Source organism: Saccostrea echinata, unplaced genomic scaffold, assembly GCF_033153115.1.
Source record: "Saccostrea echinata isolate AGI-Se365-2 ecotype Australia unplaced genomic scaffold, CSIRO_AGI_Sech_v1 ptg000012l, whole genome shotgun sequence".
In the NCBI taxonomy this organism is placed as follows: Eukaryota; Metazoa; Mollusca; class Bivalvia; order Ostreida; family Ostreidae; genus Saccostrea; species Saccostrea echinata.
This window is the reverse complement of record NW_026889761.1, coordinates 11,832,407-11,859,599: the sequence shown is the minus strand read 5'-3', so window position 1 is coordinate 11,859,599 and position 27,193 is coordinate 11,832,407. Positions and strand designations below refer to the sequence as shown.

General features: G+C 32.6%; 2 protein-coding genes across 6 annotated transcripts in view; one reads left to right on the top strand and one right to left on the bottom strand.

Annotated features, from left to right (window-relative positions):
* Positions 1 to 5,710, top strand: part of LOC133185357 (protein LTO1 homolog) — an 11,785-nt gene extending 6,075 nt beyond the window's left edge. The window contains exons 5-6 of one of the 4 annotated variants that reach the window (XM_061320519.1): positions 1,576 to 1,709; positions 5,509 to 5,710. In XM_061320519.1, coding sequence (XP_061176503.1) covers positions 1,576 to 1,647 — 72 coding nt within the window. In that variant the 3' untranslated portion in view covers positions 1,648 to 1,709; positions 5,509 to 5,710. Of the gene's footprint in view, positions 1 to 1,575; positions 1,714 to 3,618; positions 3,861 to 5,508 lie in introns of those variants that run through there. The other 3 variants (XM_061320518.1, XM_061320517.1, XM_061320516.1) reach the window with 3 other exon arrangements.
* LOC133185356 (1,25-dihydroxyvitamin D(3) 24-hydroxylase, mitochondrial-like) lies at positions 5,300 to 27,193 on the bottom strand. Of its 2 annotated transcripts, XM_061320514.1 has the most exons (10): positions 26,998 to 27,193; positions 11,368 to 11,565; positions 10,513 to 10,729; positions 10,256 to 10,434; positions 9,946 to 10,147; positions 9,675 to 9,855; positions 7,883 to 8,043; positions 7,709 to 7,790; positions 7,343 to 7,555; positions 5,300 to 6,206 (listed from the first exon to the last, which is right to left on the bottom strand). In XM_061320514.1, exons 2-10 carry the CDS (start codon positions 11,561 to 11,563, stop codon positions 6,093 to 6,095), a joined length of 1,545 nt encoding a protein of 514 aa, XP_061176498.1. In that variant the 5' UTR covers positions 11,564 to 11,565; positions 26,998 to 27,193; the 3' UTR covers positions 5,300 to 6,092. The 2 variants fall into 2 exon arrangements, with proteins under 2 accessions (XP_061176498.1, XP_061176499.1); XM_061320515.1 differs by lacking the exons at positions 11,368 to 11,565; positions 26,998 to 27,193 and adding an exon at positions 11,065 to 11,069.

Here is a 27,193-nt window from a genome sequence, read left to right as displayed (position 1 = left end):
TATTGATCCAAAAAGAGGAAAGAAAAAGAAAATTGGATCAAATGAAGTATGCAGTAATAGGTTTGTCAATTTTGTGTACACTATGTAAGCTAAAGCAATATGGGCCAATGTTATATTTTCATTTCATAATTTATAATTTTTAATAATTTTGATAACTTTTAATAATTTAACATTTTTTTTATGATTTTGTGTACACCATGTAAGCTAAAGCAATATGGGCCAATGTCATCTTTTTATTTCAAATATTTGTAAATACATTGTACCCTCAAGTTCTGTCAAAACATAGTTTTTGTTTACAATTACATGATCATGGAATCATGAAGAATTATTACGCCTTTTCTTTTTTTTTAGCTCTACTGGTCGGAGACCAGAAGAGCTTATGCAATAGTAAGGTGTCCGTCTGTCTGTCCATCTGTGAACAATTTTTCAAAATGCTACTCCTCCTACAGTTTTAGTCAGATTTCAATATAACTTTGCACACAGGTAGACTACACTTAGATACATAATTCTATGTATCGGTTTTTGATTTCAATGAACAGTGTTGCCATAGTTATTAAAAATAGAGATTTCTGGGAGGTACTTTCAAAACGCTACTCCTCCTACAGTTTAGATCTGATTTTAATATAATAACTTAACACACAAGTAGACTACACTAAGATAAATAATTCTGTTCATTGGTTTTTGATTTCTATGAACGGTGTTGCCATAGTTACTAAAAATAGAAATTTCCTTGAAATACTTTCAAAACGCTACTCCTCCTACAGTTTTGATCTGATTTCATTATAACTTGGCTCACAAGTAGACTAGACTATGATACATAATTCTGTATATCTATTTTTGATTTCGATGAAAGATGTTGCCATGGTTACTGAAAATAGAAATTTCTGTGAAACTCTCTTAAAACCCTACTCCTCCTACAGTTTTGGTCTGATTTCAGTATAACTTGGCACACAAGTAGACTATACTATGATACATAATTCTGTGTATCGGTTTTTGATTTAGATGAACGATTTTGCCATTGTTACAAAAAATAGAAATTTCATTGAAATACTTTCAAAATGCTACTCCTCCTACAGTTTTGATCTGATTTCAGTACATGTATAACTTGGCACACAAGTAGACTACACTAAGATACAAAATTGTCTTTATTGTTTTTTTGATTTTGTTGAATGATGTTGTCTTGGTTACTAAAAAGTAAAATTGAAATTTCTATAAAATTCTTTTAAAAGGCTACTCCTTCTACAGATTTAGTCTGATTGCAATAAAACTTAATTATACAAAAATCTCAATAAAACAAAAAGAGACTACACCAAGGATCATTACTCTATGTATCGCTGTTGCAAAACCAGTAGAGCTACAGTCTTGTCAGAGACTTCTGGTTTTGAAATTTATCATTGTAATATTTTTCCTTCGATAATTAAATATGCAGCCTTAACACATTTTTCCAGACACCATATAATGCTCCCGCCAGATGTCTTTCTTGCGCTTCTTTATTGGCACCTGTTAACTAACTACACCTTTATTGTGTGGGAGTTAATGGATGTAATGATGTCAATTAATGTTTTTTTCCTGCAGGTAAATTCTTTATTACCAATCAACATAGAATTCCAAGGAGCCAAACAAGACGTGAAAGGAATTTCATTCTAAAATTAAAAAGGAAAACAAAACAGTCCTTGATGATCTTTTTCACTGTCTCCTCCTTCAACTTGGTAGGTAAGCTGTTTTAGTTTCAGATATAGAAATCATATTCTGTAAATCATCTAAATGCAGGGTTGTCCCTAAGACCCGGGGGCTGGGGAATTTCCCGCCTTTAATGACGTAATCCCCCAGTTACTCTGGTATTCCCACTCATCCCTCCCTCAATGGAGGCAACCCAGACCCCTTCTACTTTTTTAATGTCCCCTGCTATTTCAATCCTTAGGGACAACCCTGAAATGTGTTCGGCAACTGAGTGAAAAATTCAGTTTATGAAACAGATCAATACATTTACATCATACATCAACATGAACATGAGGAAATACGGTACATCAGATTTACTACTGGTATGTGTAAATTAAATGGTCTGAATTGAGGTGCTTAGAAAAACCTAATCAATAAATTCCAATAGTAAAAAGTATTAATGATAACTGCGAGATTTGTCTATAGTAAGAATAACCTTTATTTTAGTCATTAAAAAAGATAAAACAAAGGGTACACAGGTGTTATACTGAAAATACAGATTGTGACTATTAATAATGGTAAATTTTTTCTTCTAAATTTATTGTTTTGCTTCATAAATCACCAGTTTTTTATCAACTTTTTTATGTTCCCTTGATTTGAGGGCATATATTTTTTGGTCTGTCCATCTGTCTAGCTCTATTTTTGTCCATAAAAACTTTAACCTTGCCCATAGCTTTTGATTGGTTGAAGCTAGAACTTTCATATTTTACATGTGTATTCCTTGTGACAAGACATTTTTTTGGGGTGCAAACAAATTTGAGTTCTTGACTTTTATCTTTTAGTTTGACCAACTTTTGCAAAATCTTAGTATGTTTTAACACTGGTCATAACTTTTGAATGGTTAGTGCTAGGGCTTTCATATTTCACTAGTGTATTACTTGTGACAAAACCTTCCATTAGGTGTCAACATTTTAACCTTTTGACTTTGACCTTGGAGTTTGGCCTACTTTTGAAAAACTCAAACCTTTGTCATGTCTTTTGAACTGTTGGTGCTAGGTCTTTTATATTTTTTATGTATATTTCTTGTGACAAGACCTTTCCTTTAGTATCAACATTTTTTATATCATGATCTTGACCTTGGAGTTTGACCTATTTTTGAAAAAAAAACTTTTACCTTCACCATAATTTCTGAATGGTTGGTTCAAGATCTTTTATATTTCACACTCTGAATGGTTGGTGCAAGGGCTTCCATATTTTACATGTACATGTGTATAGTCTTTGAAACAAGATTTTTCTTTAGGTACCAATATTTTTTACTTATTGACCTTGACCTTGAAGTTTTACTTGCATTTGAGAAACTTTTAACTTATGCAATGAGCTGCCATATGAGGCAATCAGTGTTTCACAAAAATATCTTGTTAATTATGTACATTTCAAGTATAAACTATTTGAATTTTTGAAATTTGTTATGTCATATATATATAACTATCCTGCTTATTGTCACTTATGACATATAGTGTTTGCCAGCATATACTGGCATCATCACACATTTTCACAAGTGACAGTATATGTAGACATTTATAATACATATCATTATCAGACTAAAAACAAATCTAAATTTGTAAAAAGTGTGACAGAGTAAGTAAATGATTTTTTAGCTTACAAGAGTTGCACAAATGCTGAAACATAAATTCTATAATAATATACATGAAGTTACAGTGAACACACTTATAATGAATTCACACATAATTATGACAGTGACTCTTGTTCCAGGGTAAGTTTAAAATTCACTAAAAACTTATTGGATATAAGGAAAATTGTTCATCCAAGCACTTCGATTTAAGCATGTGTTACTTTAAGAAGAGTGTCCATTTGTTGTTGGGAAATAGTTTTCATTCCAATTGCAACTTATGTAATACATTATATATGGTAATATCTTATTTTTTCTCACTGCTTAAGGAAAAGATTATAAACCTAGAAGACATGAAGAGACATTGGATCGACCAGCAGTGTTATGCCACCATGAAGGGCTCTAGGATTAGTGCAGAAAAATATTCCATATGAAACAATTGATTTTAGAGATGACGTGCATGTCACCAGCATAAAGTGATAGGAAGAATAGTTCAGACTCATTTATCAGTTGTCAAACATGCTACATAAAGATTAACATGCAGAAGTAATGAAGTAAAAGTCAAATAAAATATGCATTTATTCTTTTGTCTTTTGAGGTGCATGATGTACTCTTTATATATTTTAAATATCCTGTTTTGATTTAAATTGAGTCTTATGGAGTGAATGATACGTAGGAATTTGGATGTTATAATTATATAGATCTCCAATATCCTCTCCTTAATGTGGAAACTTTACAAGAAATTACAAGTTAAAACTCCAAGGAAGCAGATCCCTCTTTTGTGAGAGTATTCTCAAACCATAGCCAGAGAACACACTGTGCCAGCAACACCCCCTACTTTTCCCCCAGTTCCCATCCAGATAAAAAAATATGCTGAAAACTAAACTAACAAGCAAATTCAAAGAATTGTGGAAACCCTCACTTTCGTTGTCTTAGTGGATGGAATGCCATTATTTATGGCATATTGTAACTGTCTTGGTCAAAGGTCAAGGGGTCCAAAAACATAGTATATTTGGAAAGGTCTTGCTACAGGTAATGTACATATCAAATATGAAAGCCCTATCTCTTCTTAATCAAAAGTTATAAGTAAAGATTAATTTTTTTGAAAAGTAGTTTAAATTTAAAGGTCACAGGTTCAAAAACCATAGTACATTTGGAAAGGTCTTGTCACAGGTAATGTACCTGTGTAATATGAAAGCCCTACAACTTCTTATTCAAATTTTATAACCTATTAAAAGTAATGTTAAAATTTTTGAAAAGAAGGTCAAACTTAAAGGTCAGGGGGTCAAAATTCAGCATATTTGGTCTTGTCACAGGTAATGTACATATCAGTTATGAAACCCTACCTCCTTTTCATCAAAAGTTATAAGCAAAGATTAAATTTTTGAAAAGTAGGTCAAACTTCAAGGTCAAGGCAACGGGGTCAACAGTGATAGTACATTTAGAAAGGTCTTGTCACAGGTAATGTACATGTGTAATATGAAAGCCCAATCCTTTGAGTTTCTCATGCAAAAGTTATGGCTAATTTAAAGTAATGTTAACATTTTTGAAAAGTAGGTCAAACTTCAAGGCCACGGGGTCAATAATCAAAGTATATTTAGAATGGTCTTGTCACAGGTAATGTACATGTGAATATGTAAGCCCTATCTCTTCTCATTCAAAAGTTATGACCAAGGTTAAAGTTTTTGTGACAGACCAATGAGATTTAATGTCTCCTCGCTTTCGCGAAAGCGGGGGACAAAAATCGGTTCCTTCTCCACTTTTGGTTGGCTCCCCACGGTCAAAATACGTGGCCTGCAAAAGCCTTAATTTAAATTATGACGCAACTAGTGTGCAATTTATTCAAGTTCAGGGAAGTTACGGATTATTATACCTTTGAAGTTAGTTTTTCTCACTTGTATATGTATTTATTGTGGTTGTACCATAACAAATCTAAAGAAGCACGTCATGTAAAATGTGTCCATCGTGCATATAATTTTATATACATGTACGTACAGAGAGAGAGAGAGAGACGTATAAATTTTTATTTCAATTAATGCGTTATGGCTGTTTTCCAAAACATAGCTAAAGATATCTATTTTTTTTTTTTTTTAAATCCAAAGAAGGAAAAAAGTTTTATAAAACATGTTGAATCTTTCTTACGATTCATTTTACCTGTCCCAAAACTTCCCTCATTTTTCATCACACATTTTTATTCAATTTATGTTAAACTATTGCAGGTATTGTAGAGTCTACTTCATACACCGATTCAGAGAATTACAGGAATTATGTGAAACGTTAGACTACTAAAGATCCGTCAGCTTCTGAAATCCGAAGGCAACGAAAATGTTCACAAAAACTGTCACTGAATTCACCAGGCATGTTGTGTCTACCCATTCAAAAGTTCAAAACAATCTCAAATTAATATTATGTTTAAAGGAAATATGAATAAAAACATCAATATAATACATTTTCTAGTTGAAAATTGATCAACAAATATATTTTAGGATAAAACATAAATTAGGATAGCATCCAGGCATCATCACAAACAAAAAACTGCTATATGATCGTAGAAACAATTATTGAGTATTGCGCACTGAATATAACGTTAGGATTATATAAGGGATACACTCGGTGTTCTCAGTAAACTATAACGTCGGTCGATGGCATGTACCGTCAAGGGATGAGTGATATTGGCTGACAGAGTAGCTCGGTGTGTGCCCGACCAACCAGAGAATAATGAAACCATAGTCGTAGGTACACTGTAACCTAGCTTTACGCACTGAGAGATTCAAGTGCATAGGCGATAAAAATGATATGATTGTCATCGCCTTTTAAATATGAATTTGATTGGTCGATCAGGGACAGCAAATGTTGTGTACTGGGGAAGGGCATCTCTACAGTCATCAGTTACCTCCACTTCAAAATTCTGTAAAATCTGAAAATATATAAAATAATTATGTATCAAGTCCAAGGATTTAATTTAAGCTATTATTATAATTGTTACAAATTTAAGGTGTGAGAGAGAGAGAGTGAGAGTTATATGTACACTAGCCTCATTAAATAAAATTTAAACCATATTATAACTGATTTTCCTACTTATGTGTTAGTTTTCGAGTTAAAGATCATTCAATGGTAGATATCTTAAAGCCCAAACCTTTAACTTGATCTGTGGCAATCAACCACAACCCCATGTAAATTATTATCTAAATTTAGCTGAACATATGCGTACAAAGGACAAAAAAGTTTATTGTATGTCAAGAAGTCTGTATAAAGTGGGTCACTGGGAACAAGCTTTACCTCAGTTTGTAATTCAAAATCGTACAGTCACAAAGCAAAATAGCCCGACGAGTAAATTTCATAAGTTTTTTACCAATTAAAGGCCATAATAACTCTCTAGAAAGTTGATTAAGGATCGAAACATTCAATTTAGACCTTCAACTCAATCATACAGTAGTTAGTACGACTGTCTTTTCCTGACAATTATTAAATAATAACAGAAATAGCAAAATTACACACCCCCGTCTACTCACGGACCAAAAATAAAATTAAACATAAATCTTTCTCAATTCTGTTGTTTGAAGTCGGTGCCTTTAAGAATGTTATATAAGTGAGTGATACAAGTGATACGAGTGAGGGAGTGCCCCCCCCCCTTCAATAATTTTGCTGATACATGTATATTCCGGTATATAGCTAATTTATGCGTATACCCCCTCAATAATAAGTGCTCGGTCGATATGCTTTTCTGTGAAGTCTATATATCTATGGATCGATAACATCTGATGACTCTCTCTCTCTCTCTCGTCAAGCAATTTTTGCTTGGTAGTGCCCCAAACTGAAATATTTGGTTGTGCGCCCCCCCCCCCTCCCAACTGAAATTGCTTTGACAGGCCTGGATGTTATTAACATTTAATAATAAACACTTTTCAAAGCCATATTTTAAATATATAAAAAAAAACGTATTTTTCTACAATATATGTCGGAAGTCTTGTTTCAGTTTACAACAAATTACGCGTAAGAGTATAACGTTAAAATCATGCCCATTTTTCACGAAACCTGATAAATATACTGTACCTTTATAACAGCCAGGTGGATTTCCTGTTCGGCGAACCGCCGCCCTAGGCAATTTCTTTTTCCTAATCCAAATGGTTGTACACAGAGTCCCATAAGTCTCTGCTTCTGGCTGTCGTTTTTCCCTTCTATCCACCGCTCAGGGAGAAACTTTTCTGGGTTCTCAAACTGCTCTTCGGACAAAGACAGGGTGTTGTTGCAGAAAAACATGAAGGTCTGCAAAAGGAGTACAGTTTACCAAAGCACATTTTACAATGTCGGTATCATAGGTTTGAAAGGGCTCTCATCAAATTATAACAAATATTTTAAGATTGATCAAAATTGCAGATCACTTATAAAATGACCGAAAAAAATATACCAGATACCTACTCCTTTAGGTATGTGGTATCCCCCTATTTCTGTATCTTGTTGGAGTTTTCTGGCGATTCCAGTTGCTATTGGAGGGACATTCCTTAATAAAGGATTTGAAAAATTAGAGGGCGAACAAAATAAAGTATTTATATAATATCACTGTTATGCCTCGATAAGAATCTAAAATAATACCTGAATGTTTCTTTGACACAAGCTTTCAAATAAGGCATATGTCCTAATTGAGCTGCAGTAAGAGGGGAATCCCCTATGCTCAAAATCTCATTGTAAAGGATCTGTTGTTTGTCTGGTGACTTCCCAAGCAACCACAACATCCATATTAACAACTGGGAAACCTTTTGATAAAATAGTGGGGAAAAAAATGAAAACGCATTCTTTGCTAGTTACACTTTTTGTCATTACTATATATGATCTTGACCTGTAAGTCATTAGACACTCAGTCTTAAGATGGTTTTTTGGGTACTGTGTGTTTTGCTATGTATATCTAAATACATTTACTTAAAAAAAAACGTAAAATAAATGGTAAAGACCCTCACAAAGTAAATATTTGCAAAACTAGAGTTACGATGAGCACTGAGCTAACAAAATACAATTCCCCGCTCCCGTATGCAAATAATGACAAAGTCCATGTTTTGATTTTTGAAACCCAAAATATCAGTCCAATCAGAACATAAAATAGGAGGTGCACCATGGCGCTATGTTATAATGAATCTGTGAAAATCTCATGTTTTTTTTTTATTCAATGGTATAGGAGGAGTTGCCATGCGCGGATTTAGAGGGGGAGGTCGGGGAGAGGGGTCTGGATCCCCTGGAATTTGCAGAGTTATAAAAAGTATATATACACTGAACTGACTGAAGCAAATAAAATACTCACTCTTAGAAAAAGTGTACCCCTGTTAAGAAATAAGTTTTTCACGGTTGGAAAAGGAGTTCCTGGATCCGCTCCTGAGAGCTGATAAGAGATGGTTTCCGCCAATATAATAGAAAGAATGGCAGTGTCATGTTCCTTAAATATCTGTCCGATCGAAACGTAAAATGGGAGGTGCACAATGCCATTATGTAAAGGTTCTGTGAAAGTCTCAACTAAGCTTTATGGTAAACGTGATGACTTTAACTTTTCAATCCTCAACTTCCTAGCTTACTTATGCAGCAATATCTCTCAGTTGATTCGATATGCAAGAGCATGCTCTACGTATGAACAATTTATAAAACGAGGCAAGTTATTGACAAACAAGTTGATGAAACAAGAATATCAACAGTCTCGTTTGAAGTCATTATTTCGTAAGTTCTATGGTCTATACAGTGACCTTGTCAGAAATAAAATCTATAATTAAGTCAAATGCTGACTGAAGTTTTTCTTACTAATTGTTAGGCATTATTTACACACTGAATAATGTGCGGATTTTTCCGTTATTTCCCAATCATGACAATGAGCACACGGCGTGTGTGACCTGTCGGAAGGGATGCTCACTCCTCCATGTCACCTGATCCCACCTCTGATGTTTTAGAGGTCCGCGTTTGCTTTGCTCCTGATTTTTATTGTTTAAATGGACTTTTGAGCTTGAATACTGTTCGTTATCTCCATATATTTCATCCTCATTAATTTTTATTCAGTGGTATAGCAGGAGTTACTGATAAGAGATGGGTACCCCACCCCCAATATTACAGAAAGAATAGCAGTGTTCATATTTTGCTACAAGAAACCCCACGTTATGTGTCTGAAACGTAATATTGGAGATGCACAATGTAATAAATATTTTGTGAAATTTTTATTAAACTGTATCCGGAGTTGCTACCCCAATTATTACAAACGGTCACCCCCATCACTATATACCCTCACTTTTCAAGCGTGGGTAGGGGGAGTATAACGAAGTTAGAAGTACATATTACGTTAAATATACATGACTTGTATCAAGGCTAGATTGACTGATCATAGCAGCTTTCTGGACACATGATAACAATGTACCTGTTCCACCCCGCCATACAGAAGCGCTGACATCAGTGTTACAGTACAGGAATCAGGCATCCGCTCATTTTGTAGAAGTGATTTCAGAATCGTCAGGTCACCATCGCTTGGGTCTAGACGAAGGTCTCCTTCTCGGCGGTTCAGTTCTCGTCTTGCCTCATCAATATACTTCTCGCTTATTCTGAAACACGGGAGTGTTTCAACAGTTATCAAAAGAGCGATACTATTGATCAAGGCAGAAGAACACATGCTGGGCGTTTGTTTAATTTACCTATAAACTGTATCAGCTGCAGTCTCAAAGTCCACATATAACTTCGTTCGCCACAACTTAAACCATGGAACTGAAAATAAGCTGTCACCTATGGCCTCCATGAACTGAGAGATGCTGTGTAGAAAGAGTTCAAGTTCAGGATCAGGGTGCTCCAGACTCTTAAGAAAACCGATTTTTTTGTCGAACGCCACTACTGAATTGGCTAATAGAATTGAAATTTTATGATTAATTAAACATTTATTTGACCCGTTTAAATTACATTACTTATATCAAATGGATAATTTTTAAAAAATCTTTTCACCACAATTACCATCGGCCGAATATCGCATGAACACTTTTTTGACGTTTGGATTATTGTTACCATGGTTACCAAGCCACGTGACCAATTCCTCGGCGCATTGGATTTGTTGGCCTAAATAACTTTTTATGACAGATGATTTTATGCTTTGTTGTGCAGGGCTCCGTATGTTCTGCCACTCCAGTCCTTTCCTAAGATAGATTAACTTCAGTTAGATCAAAATTCAAGACGAATGCAAAAGAAATCGACATTTCAGAACTTTGACATACTGTTGACTAAAAAGGGGTCTCCTTGTGTTTTTCACATAAGCCTCCATCATTTGAATAGGATATCGTTCCGGATAGATTCCTTCTTGTGACATAGCCTCACCAATCAATGTCGGGTCAAAAAGCAGAAGGCAGTTCTTAGATCCGAGGCGCATCCTTGCCAGTTTACCATAGCGCATGTGCAGCTCTTGAAAAAACAAGTGAGTGTCTTTCTTCTTCACTGAAAAGTAATGACCTTATATGTTGCAATATGTCAGAATTGAGAACATGTTTGGAAAATACATATTTATCCAAGAATACGTGTTCATCCCAGATGTATCTGGTTTCCCGAAGCCAGACTTATTTGCTTAATTGAGGGAAATCGATCTAAATTTTTGCAAGTTTAATTTAAAAAAACATGTACATGTATTCAAAAGTCCTTTCCTAGTGTAGAGTATAACATAAGCGTAATTAATTAAACTATGTCTCAATATACAGGTGTTATAAAATGTATCTGCATGCGACTAGCAGTGCAATTGTACTCACTGTATGGATAAGCAGTGCAATTGTACTCACTGTATGGGTAAGCAGTGCAATTGTAGTACAATTGTACTCACTGTATGGATAAGCAGTGCAATTGTACTCACTGTATGGATAAGCAGTGCAATTGTAGTACAGTTGTATTCACTGTATGGATAAGCAGTGCAATTGTACTCACTGTATGGATAAGCAGTGCAATTGTACTCACTGTATGGATAAGCAGTGCAATTGTAGTACAATTGTACTCACTGTATGGATAAGCAGTGCAATTGTACTCACTGTATGGATAAGCGGTACAATTGTACTCACTGTATGGATAAGCAGTGCAATTGTACTCACTGTATGGGTAAAACTGTAGGGCGTTTCCTATGAAAGGAATATTGTACACCCCTCGTGGCCCTGGTACATCTGCCAATGTCTTTGATTGAAAAGTGGTGGTGGATCCTTTGGGGGCGTGAACAGTAGAAGAGGACTGTCTGCGAAACGGAAGCCATCGAAATCCCTTGCAGTAATTTTGGAAGATATCGTGTTTCATTGCTGCAATAGAAATGATTTTTAATACTATAAAATGGTCAATGGTCACCAAACGTATAGTTTCTAAGTGCTATACCATGGGCCATTTATCAGATTAATGGAACAATTTAAGTACCTTGCGGTAGCTTATAATACACATATAGATATGTTGTTACTTGTTTTGATGAAACTTATTTTTTTACTGACGAGTCTGTCAGATTTTGGTTAGAACTCATTCTTAATAATGCGTCTAAAAATAAATTTTAGGGATTCTTATACGTCATAAGACTCATAAAACTTGCTGTATTAGTTTATGTTACATATATGGCGTATAAATATCTTCAGGAAGATATAGAAACAAGATTTGGTTTCATTTTTAAAATGTACAGAAAGGTTGAGAGAGGAAAGAATAAAAAATGATGAAGAATTGGAATGAAATACGAAGATAACGAACAGTAATCAAGCTCAAAAGTCCATTGAAACAATGCATGCAAATTTGGAGCAGAGCAAACGCGGACCTCTAAAACATCAGAGGTAGGATCAGGTGCCATGGAGGAGTAAGCATCCCCTGTCGACAGGTCACAACCCCGCGTGCTCCTTGTCATGGACGGGCAATTGTCAGTAGATAATTCAATGAAAATAATGGCCTAACAATAAGTATGAATAACGTCAGTCAACATTCGACTTAACGATATATGTAGATTGTATTTGCTGACAAGATCATTGTATCGACCATAGAATTTGTGCAATGTTGATTTTAAACGAGATTGGTAATATTCTTGTTTCATCAACTTATTTGTCAATAGCTTACCCCGTTTTAGAAATATTTCGTACGTAGAGCATACTGCTGCATATCAAATCAACTGGAAGACATAATCATATATGTAGGTAATAATAAATTGCTACATAAATGAGGGAAGTTGACGATAGAAAAGTTGAAGTCGTCACGTTTATCATAAAGGTTTGTGTTAGGTAACCATTAAAGTCTTTTTCTAGTAAAATATCCAAATATGAACCAGATGTGTCAGACTCTGTGGTACATGTATATTTTATTCCAAGTTCAAATGAATTAATATATCGAATCAACGTAGGAATGAGTATGAATATTGTTATTTGATAAAAAGTCGTCGATATACCCAAATGTTCAATTGAAGGTCACAGCTAGCAAGAGACTACTTTTCATGTAGAATTTTTTGAATACATTCTGGTTCAGATATCGTTTATACCTTTGAAATTCTACAACTCAATAATTTTCTTAACTAGCGAAAAACAAAAAGTCTGATTACTTTTATCAAAATTTATGGCAAAGTTTTAAATCATTTTCTTCGAAAGTTTATACGATATAAAAAGGTCCCTTTAAAGATGAAGTGCGTCACTGTGCTTCACTTTTAGATACTCTTGATTTTTGATGCGCCAAGCAGTAAATTCAATACAAGAATACTAGCTAGTAATAGCCTTTCAAATAAGTTAATGCGCACGTTTTCATTGATTATTTTTATAGAGAGAAAAATAGCCTTATGAATGTTGCAATGCGTTTTAATAAATCCAACGAGACGATGCTAACGAGTGTCAGCTAAGAGACAGTAGAAACAATCATCAAAGAGAGCATGACATGAACTGTTTTGCACTGGAAGGACGTCTTATTTGCATAAAAATATAAAATCTTCAAATTATTATAATGTTACGATATTCACAACGATTATTATTTCAACAAATTTGGCGATTGTGCGCCTTGATTACACTTCCTACAAGGAATACTAAGACATCACATTTCGCAGATTGAGAAAAAAGCGGTCACATTAGGAGTATAATGTGATGAATCCTTAAATAGGGTTGTTCTGAAAGTAGGATCTCATCGAGAAATCAACTTTAAAATATAATAATTTTTTTGACCTCGTATATAAATCGAGGCTCAGTTTACCAAATTGATTGCTCCATCAGACAATTTCTCTATTTTTTTTTAAGTTAAATAAACAAAAATATAGAAATTATATACATATCATATATATATATATATATATATTTTTTTACGGACAGAAGTTGTCCTCTTTAATGATGCAGAATGCATGAAATTTTTAATATCACACATTTTTAACCTTTCTGTACCGTCGAAACGATTTAAGATATGCATTTCATTCATATTCCGAGATTAAATTAAATCTTGATATAATTTGACAACTGTAACTCGCATTACAGACGATTAAGTTTCCCCTGCTACATTGCCATAACGGAATTTCATTTATTTACATCACTTAAAGGTGCTTAGACACAGATTTGAAGTTTATATTTTCTCAAATTTTCTGTATAATATCACAACTTATATGTTGCTATAGCATTTTACACGAAAATAAAATTAAAAACTTATTTAATCTGGAAATTATTGAAACTACGAATTTCGGGAGGCGTTTGATTAACACATCCTTGCACTTTCACAATTTTTAACTCTATCCTCAATACTTAAGAAAAGTAGCAATTTTGTTGTGTATTAATGAATAATATTACATCTATAATCCAGAAAATTCAGAGGAAAAATGTGCGAAAGCAAAACCCACTCACTTAAGTATTGTCAGCCCGTGCTCATTGTTGTGTAGTTGTGTACAGAGTTTAACAAATTGAATACACCCGTGAAACGTAAATTGTTTTTGTAAACAGGGCACGAGCTCTGTTATTGTTAATGTTTACGTTTCACCGGGTGTGTTCAATTGTTAAACTCTGCACACACCACTGAGCACGGACTGACAATACTGGTGAGAGGATTTTGCTTTCTATATTTCAACTCTGGAATTTCTGCATTATAGTTTTAATATTTTTCATTAATAAACAACAAAATTGCTACTTTTCTAAAGTACTAAGGATAAAGTTAAAATTTGTGAAAGTGCAAGGATGTGTCTATCAAACGCGTCCAGAAATTCGAAGTTTCAATAACTTCCAGATAAAATAAGATTTTTATCAAATTTTCGTATGAAATGATATAGCAACATATACGTCATGAAATTATACAGAAAATTTGAGTAAATATTAACTTCAAATCTGTGTCTAAGCACCTTTAAGTTAGTCTTTTATTTTTCCACTGACCGCTTCGTGTCCCTACATTGGAAAAAGCTAAACACCTTTGTACAAAAGTATATTTTGTGTCAAATTTCTTGCAGTAGGAGGGTGATTCTACAGAAGAAGAAGCCCATGTGTCTATGCTTTCCTGAGATATCTATTTAGATCAGAGATTTCTTGTTTTAAGCAATTTTTACATCACCTGAGCCAAAGGTTCATCTGAGGATTTCGGATGGAAGTGTGTATCTCGCTTGTCTGTATGTCTGTCTTGTGTTATCCCTAAACTCTACACATTTCAAAAAATTTCTCTAGAACAACACGGTAAATTGCAAATTACTTTGGTACAAAAAAACTTTCAGTGAGGGGGTACAAATTGCTCAAATAAAAGGTTACTACCCATTTAATGGAGAGATAATTAAAGAATAAAACAAGAGGTCAATGGGTCTTGACGGTTGTCGGAGATCTATGATCACTTAGACTCCACCAGGAACTTAAACACTTGGCCACTTGATTTTATAAAATTAACTTAATAGGACCAAGTCTGAAATTTTACTTTCTAGTAATTAAATGCTAGCTAACTTAATACTTTAATAAGATTCTTCCTATATTGAATTACATAGCTTAATTCTTCTTATTCACATAAGACGTTAAATGAAATAAATTGCAAAAATAGATGTTGGTCTTGGTCGTAAGTTATTTTGTAAAACGCGATGCTAGACTCATGTCTCAAAAAATTTTACAGTTTGGAAAGGAATCTGAAGTTCATTATCATGTTCATAAACTTTTCCCTAGAAGTTCAGGAGTATAAAGAAAATAAGGTAAGTTTTATAATAAATTTCAATGAATGACTAAATTTAATATTAATTATTTAATTAATTAGTTAATTATTTATTTAATTAATTAGTTAATTATTTAACCAATTTACCCCTACCCTGGGGCCTGAGCCCTAGTGCGGGGGCCAAGAATTTTACAACTTTGATAGAGGACTAAGTTGCAGTTATAAATTTCCAGTCAGCCAGATGTCCAAGAGTAAGGATTTTCAGATTGTAATGTATTTTCAATTATATGACCAACTTAGCCCCATGGGCACCATGATGAACTCTGAACCAATCATCTATAAGGGCCATGAATTTTACAATTTAGGTAAAAGGTTGAGTGCTCATCACTGACATGAAAATAATTTGCCCGTTAATGTCTATGAGTAAAGGAGATCGCATTTAAACTACATGGCCAACGTAGGGTCTCCCCGAAGCCAAATCATGAGCCAAGGGCCATGAAGTTCATTATTTTGGTATAGCAAGAAGTGTATATAATATTCAGGGAAATGGTATGCCTTATTAATGGCCATGTATAGGGAAAGCTTTTCAAAATGCATTTTCAATTTACGACCAGATGTGTTATATCTGTGTTAGGCCTATATATGTTTGTTATATTTACTAAATGCTATAAGATGTATGTCTTGGGCAATGAAGATTATACTTTTAAAAAAATTACGACCAACTAAGCCTGAACCATGGACCCTGAGTGGTTGATAATTTTATGGTTTTGGCAAAGAGCTCACTGCTTATTATAATCATACAAATAGCTTGTTTCTAAATATCCATGAGTGAAGAACGCGATGTTATGCAACTTCAAATTATGAATATCTTAGCCCTACCCTGCAGCCTAAACCAAGGAGCCATGAATTTCATAAAATTGATAAAGGACTCACTGCTTATGTTCATGCCTACAGTTTACCAGAAGATTATGTTAATTCTGAACTTTTGGCCCACTCTTCAGGCCCCAGGGAGACTTTGATATTTAAAATATTTGTTTGCCTTAACTCTAAGATGCTATATACAAAAATTGGTTCAGCTGTTCAAGAGAAGAAGTAGCTGCAATAATGTAGCCCTCTCCGATTTTTTTTAGTTTTGGAGAGGCCTGAAAACATCAGATAAAAATATCGGAGAGGACTACATTATTGCAACTAGAGAAGAAGCTGAAAATTTTAAAAAGTTTACGACCGACGGACGATGCACGATAACAGACGAAACGAAAACAGAATGCAAAAGGATATCTGTGTGACTCAGGTACACTAGAGAACATAAAGGGAAGGCATTTGAAAACAGAAGATCTATAGTTAGTCATATTTCAAAATATGCAAGCATCCATGTAATGTATATTCACGTGGGCTTTGGACGGATTATCATAGGGGATCAAAATTTCACACGGAAGCACATAACCTTGTGCATGAACAGCTACAATTGGTAAAGTCTCAATGCAAAGTTAAACATTGCTGAAGTCGTTGCCTTTACGTTGGTGGCTACATTATTGAAGTACAATAACGTTTTATATTTGTGGCTAAAGCAAAGAAAAATCTGAGAACAATATACATGTTTTGATGCATATTAACATACTTAGATAATGTAACTCTTCATGCATATTTATAGTTGTTAATATACCAAATATGCCTAAAGCGTGCATACAACCAGCGCAAAAATGTAGCTGTAGAAAGAAACATAATATAGATAAAATTGAATGATCAATTTGATATAATACCCCGAGCATAGGTGTGTAACTGAAATTTCAAGGGTATTGCACTGACAATGCTCAAAATTCTTTGATGTACAAATGTAAAAAAAAAAAAATAGATATAACGAACCGTGATCGATCTCATAAATAATACAAAATTGTGAACATGACATAAAACTTGGATTCCCGGAAACTCCGGTGGTGGAATCAGGTGTCAGGAGGGAGTAAGCCCCTAACCTTATAATTGCACATAAGTAAGGAATATGTTGTAGGTTCGTATTACCTAGCTTGACATTTAAAACATACATTTTCAAGTTGACATGTTTTATGATCTTATAAAAACAATATGACTCATTATCAAATTAACTTCTTCCAATACTTCTGTCCTTACCTGTACAGAGCTGTACCTTGATACAGATTAAATCCTCTCCTACCTGGTGCTTCTGTTTATATGCATACCCTGTGCTGTCAAATGTATTTATGCATGCAAATATGTCTGTCATGCTGTTTGCATTTTATCAATAGTATCGTGTTCTCAAATTCAAGGTTTTTTAATTGAATCTATTTTCCGTATGCTTGTACTAAACTATGTAACATAATGTAATTTGAGATTAATCTTTTAAATAAATTTTTAAAAAAATATTTTAAGATTAGAGAATTGGATAAATATGCCATGATTAAGAATTATTCGAGCGAAGGTTAACGTAATGATCTAAAATTTAATATATAATTTTTACAATAAATTTACCTAAGGTGAACTATATCATCTAAAATGTGATATTTAATTTTTTTTAAATTTTCGTACTTGGATGAACTTTACGAACTAATCTGTGATGTTTAAAATTGTTATATATTTTTTTTCTTACCTAAGATGAACTTTACAAACTTAAACGTGGTATTTAAATTTGAAATGAGTATTGGAACGAGCTTGAGCAAGGACAAAAATGTCCTTGTGTTAAATGGAAATATTTTTTTAAACATACTTAAAAGTACAAAGTCTTCTTCGTCTTATTTTTTCTGCAGCATTGGGAATGTCATGATTATGGAATAACTTTCAACATATTTATCGTATTTTTTTTTTATCAATGCTTTATTCAGAATAATTCAGGAGTATCATTCTAGATAGTGAACTCAGAGTAAGATAATTATTTATTTAATTTGTAATACAAAAATCCAAAAAAGAAAAGAAAAGAATAAACGCTGTGTATTGTGAATATATATTATATACTCAAGAATGACACTTTCGTTAAAGAGAAATTCGCTAAAAACAAATCTAGTTGCTATGAGGTCTACGAAAATTGTTCACAGAAATTGACTGAAAGCTTATCCAAAACGTCTATTTATTAATACTTAATTCAATCCAGTACTTTTAAAAGTGGTACGACATAAATAGATTTCTTTCCATTTATTGAATTGAAATTAAAATAGATCGTCTACTTATTCAATCTATTTTAAAGTTTTCTATATGTAAGCGTGCTTTAAAATTGACTTATGAAAAGCATAGAAATATTGAAATGTGAACTAGCTTTTAAGGTTTTCGTTCGTTTAATCCAAAGAAAGATGTAAGAGATCATCAATCCTGAACTTAAACTATAAAGAAACTTTTTAAAGATAAAATAACTTTAGCAGTGTTTTGTTACTCCTCAGTACATAGGATAGAGTTAATGAAGTAAATAGTATTTTAAAAAGATAAAAATGCAATTTCCTTTTATAAAGCTAGTAACCTTTTTTCTTTATCAAGGTTAAAACATACACATGCATATTTTTTTCCCCAGTCTTATTCAGCTTCTAAGGCAAAGCACAGGTTACTGAACTATGGTTTTCTTTTACATATAAACAATTGTATCATTTAACACCAAAATCTGATATATATATATATATATATATATATATATATATATATATATATATATATATATATATATATATATATATATATATATATATATATATATATGTATGTATGTATGTATGTTCAACAAATGTAAGTTCTTAATGGTATATTTTTACATAAATAAAAGACATTCGGTTTCATAATGACTGCAGATGAACGAGAATAATTGGCTCTCTTCTAATGACGTTCTAACTAACCGAATTGTGAACGCTTTGTTCTACCTCTAGATGTTTTTGTACATGACTTTTACTATACCTCCAGAATATTAATTTTCATAATCTATAATTAACATGGATAATTAATCTATATTTCATACATTGCGGTTTATATTATGCATTAATAGACTGTTTTGAAGTTCAAATTTATTATAAATATTATTTTAAAAAAATTGAACTGTTTGTCCCATTAACACAGTAAAGAAAATCTACTGTAGGATTTGATAGATGATGGTAACTTCACAATGTTAATACATTACCTATTTACTATAAAAACAAAGAAGAAAGACGGTTTCCCTCGTAACCATGAAATAAGTGTATAATGTGCATTTAGTTCAAATATTTTCGAGGCTTCCGGTTTCTCTTAATTGTTTTCCTGGTGCTTTCCATGCAAAAAAATCAGTATTTTTTTTTTAATGATGAGGCATTTTTTTCTGCATGTTCACAAATAAAATCACAAATATAATCATCATATTAATATCATATAAATGAACAGAAGAAAGATCTTGCTGTGGCCAATAAAAGACACCACTAAGTTTGACATCTGTTTCATATTTGGATATTTTACAACAAAAAGACACCAATGGCAACCTATCTATAAAACTTTATAAAAATCGTGATGACATCAACTTTTCTATCGTCAACTTCCCTTATTTATGTAGCAATATACTGTATATGAGCTTTATGTCTCCCAGTTGATTCGATACGCAAGAACATGCTCTTTACATACGATCGATTTCAAAATATAGACAAGCAACTGACATTTATAGCTAGTATATAATGTATGTACCTCTAACAGTTCAAAGACTGAAATAGCATTATTTATAGTTTGAGTGAATAAATTACACTGAAAAGACTTCCTTTTTTCTAATTTGTGTCGAAAAACTTTGTAGATAATACTAAGCAATTAAAATATGAAAATTTAAATTATATTGTTTCCGATTTTTGTGGGAGATAATCATACTGGTGAATTATTAAACGTTCTAATTTAATGGTTCTCTATTTTCCTTAAGGAATTACGAATTACGTATTTCATTTTTCATTTTTACACGATATGTTAATTTTACTACACGATTTTCTAAATCTAAACAGTAGTAAACACCAAATGGAGTACAAAGAATATTATATTTACTTCATGGTTACTGTGGTGGATCTAACAATTCATTTACAAGAAATAAAGACATTGCATTCACAAACAATTTATAATTCACAATGTATTATCGGAATGTGATAAAATTGCAGAAAAAAATAATTGAATTCTTGTATCAATTCAGATTTCTTGTCACCATTAAGTCAATGTATTTGTATTTTAGAAACTACATGGAAAGTCTATCAATATCTTAGATTTTAGGACCAACTTGATTCACAAGAACAATAAATCCTACTCTTTTCAAACAAGAGGCCCAAGGGCCTTAACGGTCACCTGAGTATAATACAACAATTTAGAAGTTAAATACACTGATAGATGAAGCATTGTTGCCCTAAAGCAAGAGAAGTAGGACGATCAGGATCAACAAAATAATAAGTCTAGTATTCAGTATCAACTCATAAATTAAGTTCTAATCTGTCCCCCACTTAACACTATCACCATGCAGACTATTAACAAACTATTAGTGCTTCTGTACTATTTTTAAACCCATATTAAGACCTCTAGCATTGACCTCTCTTATGGTCTTTGAAGAACTTTTAATAAGATAAGTTATTTTTGTCTCATTTTTATTTATCTATTACTTACAGGTCTACCTGATTATTAAAACTAAGAAAGTACTTTTTTAATTATACGATAAACATTCTTGCATAATTATCTTATTCTATTAACCTTTCAAATACATTATTTACAGTGATTAATTATCAAAGATGAATGGAAAAGGGGAATACAAATTAATAGAGCCTTGCCCAGGACCAGAATGCTTAGACGAATGGCCCAGATGTTTAAAAATCTGGTAGAAATACGCTTACTCATATCATTTAAACTTTTACTCAGTTTGCTTCCGATATGCCCAGAAGCAGAGAAGAATTTCACAGGTACAATGCATTTTCACTACAGAATCAACAAAGCCTTACCCTAACACCAGAACCCAAGACCAAGGGTCAAGAAATTTACAAATTTGGAAGAGTTACTCTCATCATCATAACTATGGACTTCAAAGAATTAACACTTTTCCACTATATTATCAAAAGCCCCCCCCCCCTCGTTATGCCAGAACCCCTGACCCTAGGACCACAAGATTTAAAAATTCTGTTCGAAGCTCCCATTTTCATCATAGCTAAGCAATTTATTTATCAGCTCAAGACTAAGGAGCAGACAGGATTAATTAATGATTAATTAATAGAATTAATGACTTTTCACTATATAATCAATAGAGCCCCCCCCCCTCCTCAAGAACCCCCAAAACTGAGGCCATATATTTAAAACTTTTGGAAGAGGCATCCTTGTCTATCATAATCATGCACTTAGTTTGTTTAAATAATCTCCAGTAGCAAAGAAGAAGATTTTCAAAGAATCAATGCATTTTCACTATATAATCAATAGAGCCCCGCCCTAACACCAGAACCCCTGACCCAGGGGCCATGAAATCCACAATTTTTGAAAAGGCGTCCTTATGCATCATAACCATGCACTTAGTTTGTTTAAATAGTCTCCAGTAGCAGAGAAGAAGATTTTCAAAGAATCAATGTATTTTCACTATATAATCAATAGAGCCCCGCCCCAACACCAGAACCCCTGACCCTGGGGCCATGAAATTCACAATTTTTGAAAAGGCATCCTTATGCATCATAACCATGCACTTAGTTTGTTTAAATAATACCCAGGATCAGAGAAGAAAATTTTCAAAGATTTAAAGCATTTTCACTATATAATCAATAGAGCCCCGCCCTAACACCAGAACCCCTGACCCAGGGGCCATGGCTTTCCCAATTCTGGAAGAGGCCCACCTCCTCATTATAACTATGTACTTAGTTTATCACCTTAATGCCCAGGAGCAGAGGGGAAAATTTTCAAAGAATTAATGCATTTTCACTATATAGTTGATAGAGCCCCGTCCTAACACCAGAACCCCTGACCCTGGGGCCATGAAATTCACAATTTTGGAAGAGGTACTTTGCTCATCATAACTATGTACTTAGTAACTTTATTAAATATCCAGAAGCAGAGAAGAAGATTTTTCAAAGAATTAATGCATTTTCACTATATAATCAATAGAGCCCCGCTCTAACACCAGAACCCCTGACCCTGGGGCCATGTAATTCACAATTTTTGAAAAGGCACTTTTGCTCATCATAACTATGTACTTAGTTACTTTATTTAATACCCAGAAGCAAAGAAGAAGATTTTCAAAGAATTAATGCATTTTCACTATATAATCAATAGAGCCCCGCCCTAACACCAGAACCCCTGACCCTGGGGCCATGAATTTCACAATTTTGGAAGAGGCACTCTTGCTCATCATAACTATGTACTTAGTTACTTTATTTAATACCCAGGAACAGAGAAGAAGATTTTCAAAGAATTAATGCATTTTCACTATATAATCAATAGAGCCCTGCCCTAACACCAGAACCCCTGACCCTGGGGCCATGAATTTCACAATTTTGGAAGAGGCACTTTTGCTCATCATAACTATGTACTTAGTAACTTTATTTAATACCCAGGAGCAGAGAAGAAGATTTTCAAAGAATTAATGCACTTTCACTATATGATCTATATAGCCCCACCCTGGGGCCAGAACCCCTGACCCTGGGGCCATGAATTTCACAATTTTGGTAGAGGGCTCAATGCTTATTACAATGATGCCAACAGTTTGACTGCTTGATGTCCAGGAGTAAAGAAGAAGATTTTTAAAGATTGCATTATTTTTGGTGGTTTTAGCCCCACCCCTCAGGCCCCGGGGGGGGGGGGGGCAGGGACCATGAAATTCACAATTTTTGTTCCCCTTTACCCATAGATGCTATATACCAAATTTGGTTGAAATTTGCTGAGCGGTTCTAGAGAAGAAGTTAAAAATGTTCAAAAGTTAACGCACGACGGACGACGCACGACGACGGACGAAAACAGATAGCAATAGATCACCTGAGTGACTCAGGTGACATAAAAAAGGACGTTTCAACATGCGCAAATTCTATTGAGGTTTATTAAAAACGAATATTTCAACTTTCTAGTTTACTATTAATAATAATTCCTTTTAACTTTTAAGTGTCAAAACGTTGACATATTTTGCTCTTTTACGCACCTAAGTAAGCTATAGACTTCCACACCACTCTTTTACGCAGTAAGTTTTCAAATTCTGCCAAAGCCTTTTACATATTTTAATTAATTTATTAGATTTGTACCTGTATCAACAAAAATGAAAATATATTCGAAGATTGCTATTGTCACAGGTGAAAATTTTCCAGACATTTTAACATTTACTTTGAACGTTTTCACTATCAAATTCAACTTATAGATTATTTTTTAATGAGTTGTCATAGTCGCTTCGACATGACAGATCTTATAATCACAGCATATTTAATTATGTTAATTAGCTATTAGATATGACCAAAAGAACTGTACTTTGAGATATTTAATTATTGTTGCCGAGTTCTGCCAAGAATCAATATTGTCTTTTAGTACGAATATTTGTTAACATTCGCTGCTTGATGCTGTCCGACCCATCGAGAAATAAAGGTCTGCAAATCGTAAGGCGGTTTTATCTTATTACCAATAGTCGGTTTATTCCACCTATTCTCATTTTTAGAAAAATAAAGTAGGAAAGGGTAAAATTTGTGGGAAAAGGTGGAATACAAATAATTAACAGTATAAACATATAATTACTGTATAAACAGTGAGTATTTAACTCCTAATTGGATTTAAGATAGCTAGATAACTGAGTTTTTTTTTATTGTAAAATTCTTTTTTTTACCTTTATTTGAAAGAAAAAATGAAATAATTAATTTATATTATTTATTTATTTTATAAACAAAGTGCATAAGCCTTTACTTACGTAGGACAAATTCATACTTTGTTTGGTGCATAATATAGATAAATAAAAGCACTTAATCCATATTAAAAATGTACATTTATTAAATTTATAAGTGCATTAGATCATTTTTGTTCTAAAACCTATTTATTTTATTTTCTAAAATTCTTAAATACAGGTAAATAGGTGGGATGTAATTAACCTTTAAGTGCTATAAAAACAAAAACAACAACAACAAAATATCAAGACATCCATAGTTATTTGCAAGTGGGAATAGGTGGAATTGGGATTTTTAAAAAGTGGGAATAGGTGGAAGATACCCCAAATGGTCCATCTATAAGGCCTTATGTGCTTAAGGCACGGAGTGGACTAAGTAAGTAAGTAATAGTCACTGTGTATCTGAAACAAACACACTTAACGCGGTGTCAAATTATGCATGGTATATATATATATATATATATATATATATATATATATATATATATATATATATATATATATATATATATAACGTAGTACGTAATAAATACATATGTTTAAAACGTAGTACGTAATAAATACATATGTTTAACTTCCTGTAAACTTGTCCTACATATAAACTTATTTCAGCTATGTGATATTTAACATTTCCTACATTACCTCTCACCTTTGTATTTCAAGGATTTTTTCATGTGAGTTTATATCTGTGTTCTGTTAGATATATGAATATTTAGCATATGATTCCTTGAAGAGGTATGCATAAAATTATCTTCTGAAAAAGAAACTTTATTATCCTCAATTTACTCTTACGTATAAACTCATTTAATGTCATGGTTATAGAAAAATAATACATCTGATAGATAATTTAAATTTTAAATTTTGAAAACTCATCCTTATTCATTCAATCCCATCTTCTTAAAGATATGAACTAATGACCCTGGCAAAACATTTTCAATATTTTACCGTCATTGGCAGTCTAACTCATAATTTCTCTTTTCGGTGCGTTTTTGAGATAAATTGTTAACTCTTCAAAATTCAAAAAAAAATCTAATTCAAACACAATTTGTAAATTTTACGAAGAAATTATTTTCTGATATCTTGGGGTCTAATTTAAATAATTTCCTTTATTTACTTACTTAATGTTTTATGTCTCTTATTTTATTAAAGAATCTGTTTTGAGCATGATTATCCACAAACTCAGCATTGATTATGAAATTAAAAATCAATTTTGAAAGTGTTGTAGTTGAGATTGAGTAATGTCTGAATAATATCCGAATTTGCTTTATCTGTTACCTATATTGCTTTATATAAAATGTTTATTTTACAATTTATATTAAATTTCATTTTGATATAACATCTGCTGAAAATACATAGAATCGTGCTTGATTCGTGATAGAAATATCACTGTTCTTGCAAAGTTGCAATTCCACGAATCAATATTGCCTAAAGACTATGATCAGGAAACTACAGACATGTCGTGGATTTTCATTATTAATGTCTTTTATCAAAGGTGAAAAGGAATTAAGCAAACGCTTAAGACATTTAGTTAATGTTTTTTTTCTGCGACATCATATATATATATATATATATATATATATATATATATATATATATATATATATATATATATATATATATATATATATAACAAAACTATATTAATGAAATAAGCATCAGTGCCATAAGCTATAGTGCCTTTCATTTATTAGATCTTTACCCTTGTCTGCATCACAAAGGCTATGATCCACTGCACTATTCACTCTATAAGCTGTTTAAAATTGATTTTCTTTTTTTTTTCAAGACACGAGAATGGCCTTTCTGAATTTTTTAAACGAAATTATCAAAATTTTTTTTAGAAATCATTTCAAATATTTTTTTTAGAAATCATTTCATTCCTTGTATTAAGAATTTAGGCTTTAAGAAAACCTACATATCCTCATTAGACACACCAATTACTTAAACTTTTTCTTTTTTCTTTCTTTTTTTTTTTTTTTTTTTTTTGATTCCTGTAAGAATACAATGCTGCAATACAATACAATGCAAGCGTTAAGGTTTGTCGTTCATGTTATTTGAGCATTAGGCCAATATTATATATATATATATATATATATATATATATATATATATATATATATATATATATATATATATATATATATATATATATATATATGTGTGTGTGTGTGTGTGTGTGTGTGTGTGTGTGTGTGTGGAGAGAGAGTTCATTGAGACACAGATTAAAATGTTGATGAAACTTTGTACACTTGCTTGAAAATAAAGTTAGAAAATAACTGTTTACTTATTTCAGAAATGATAGATCTTGCCTAGAAAAATGACGGTCTCTGTGTTAGTAGGTCGATATGAACAGGAACGTAACAGCAGTAAATGTATCAGAAAGCTTTAAAGCTTATTGTTTATGTGTGCAATCAATATCACGGACGAATATTTTATCAAGGATGGATATCTGAATATCCTGTAGTAGCGAATCTCTATTTTTTTTTTTTTTTTTGTTATTTTCACTTCCGCTTTGTAGGTTATTTATCTGTCAGTTTAGTTATATTTAGTTATAGGTGGGAAATTGAAAAAAAAAGCAATACATGTCTTCTTCCTATATAAATGTAATGTTTTATAAAACATCGATTAATAAGATTGGTTTATAGTGTCAATGTGACAATGAAATAAAACATTTAAAGGTAAAAGAGACAATCTTCTCTAGCATTTGTGTTTAATTCTCAGTGAAGCAGATCCTATAGTCGTCCATACACTATTACATAACAACATAAACGACATGCAAAACACAATCCATGCTACGTAGAGATAACGAGATAATAAAAATTTGTGTGTTTCCTACCTTTTACAGAAGTGAAATCAATCCCGTCTAAAGAAGATGAGAAATGATTAATACATATTGAGAAGTCTGTGATTAGTCTACTATAGAAGGAGTTCACTAGATATAGTTCAAGGCACTTTACATCACTGCAAGATACACTTCATTCCAGATACCACGCGGTTACGTAACTCCCGGAGGTCAATGCTGCTATTTCAGT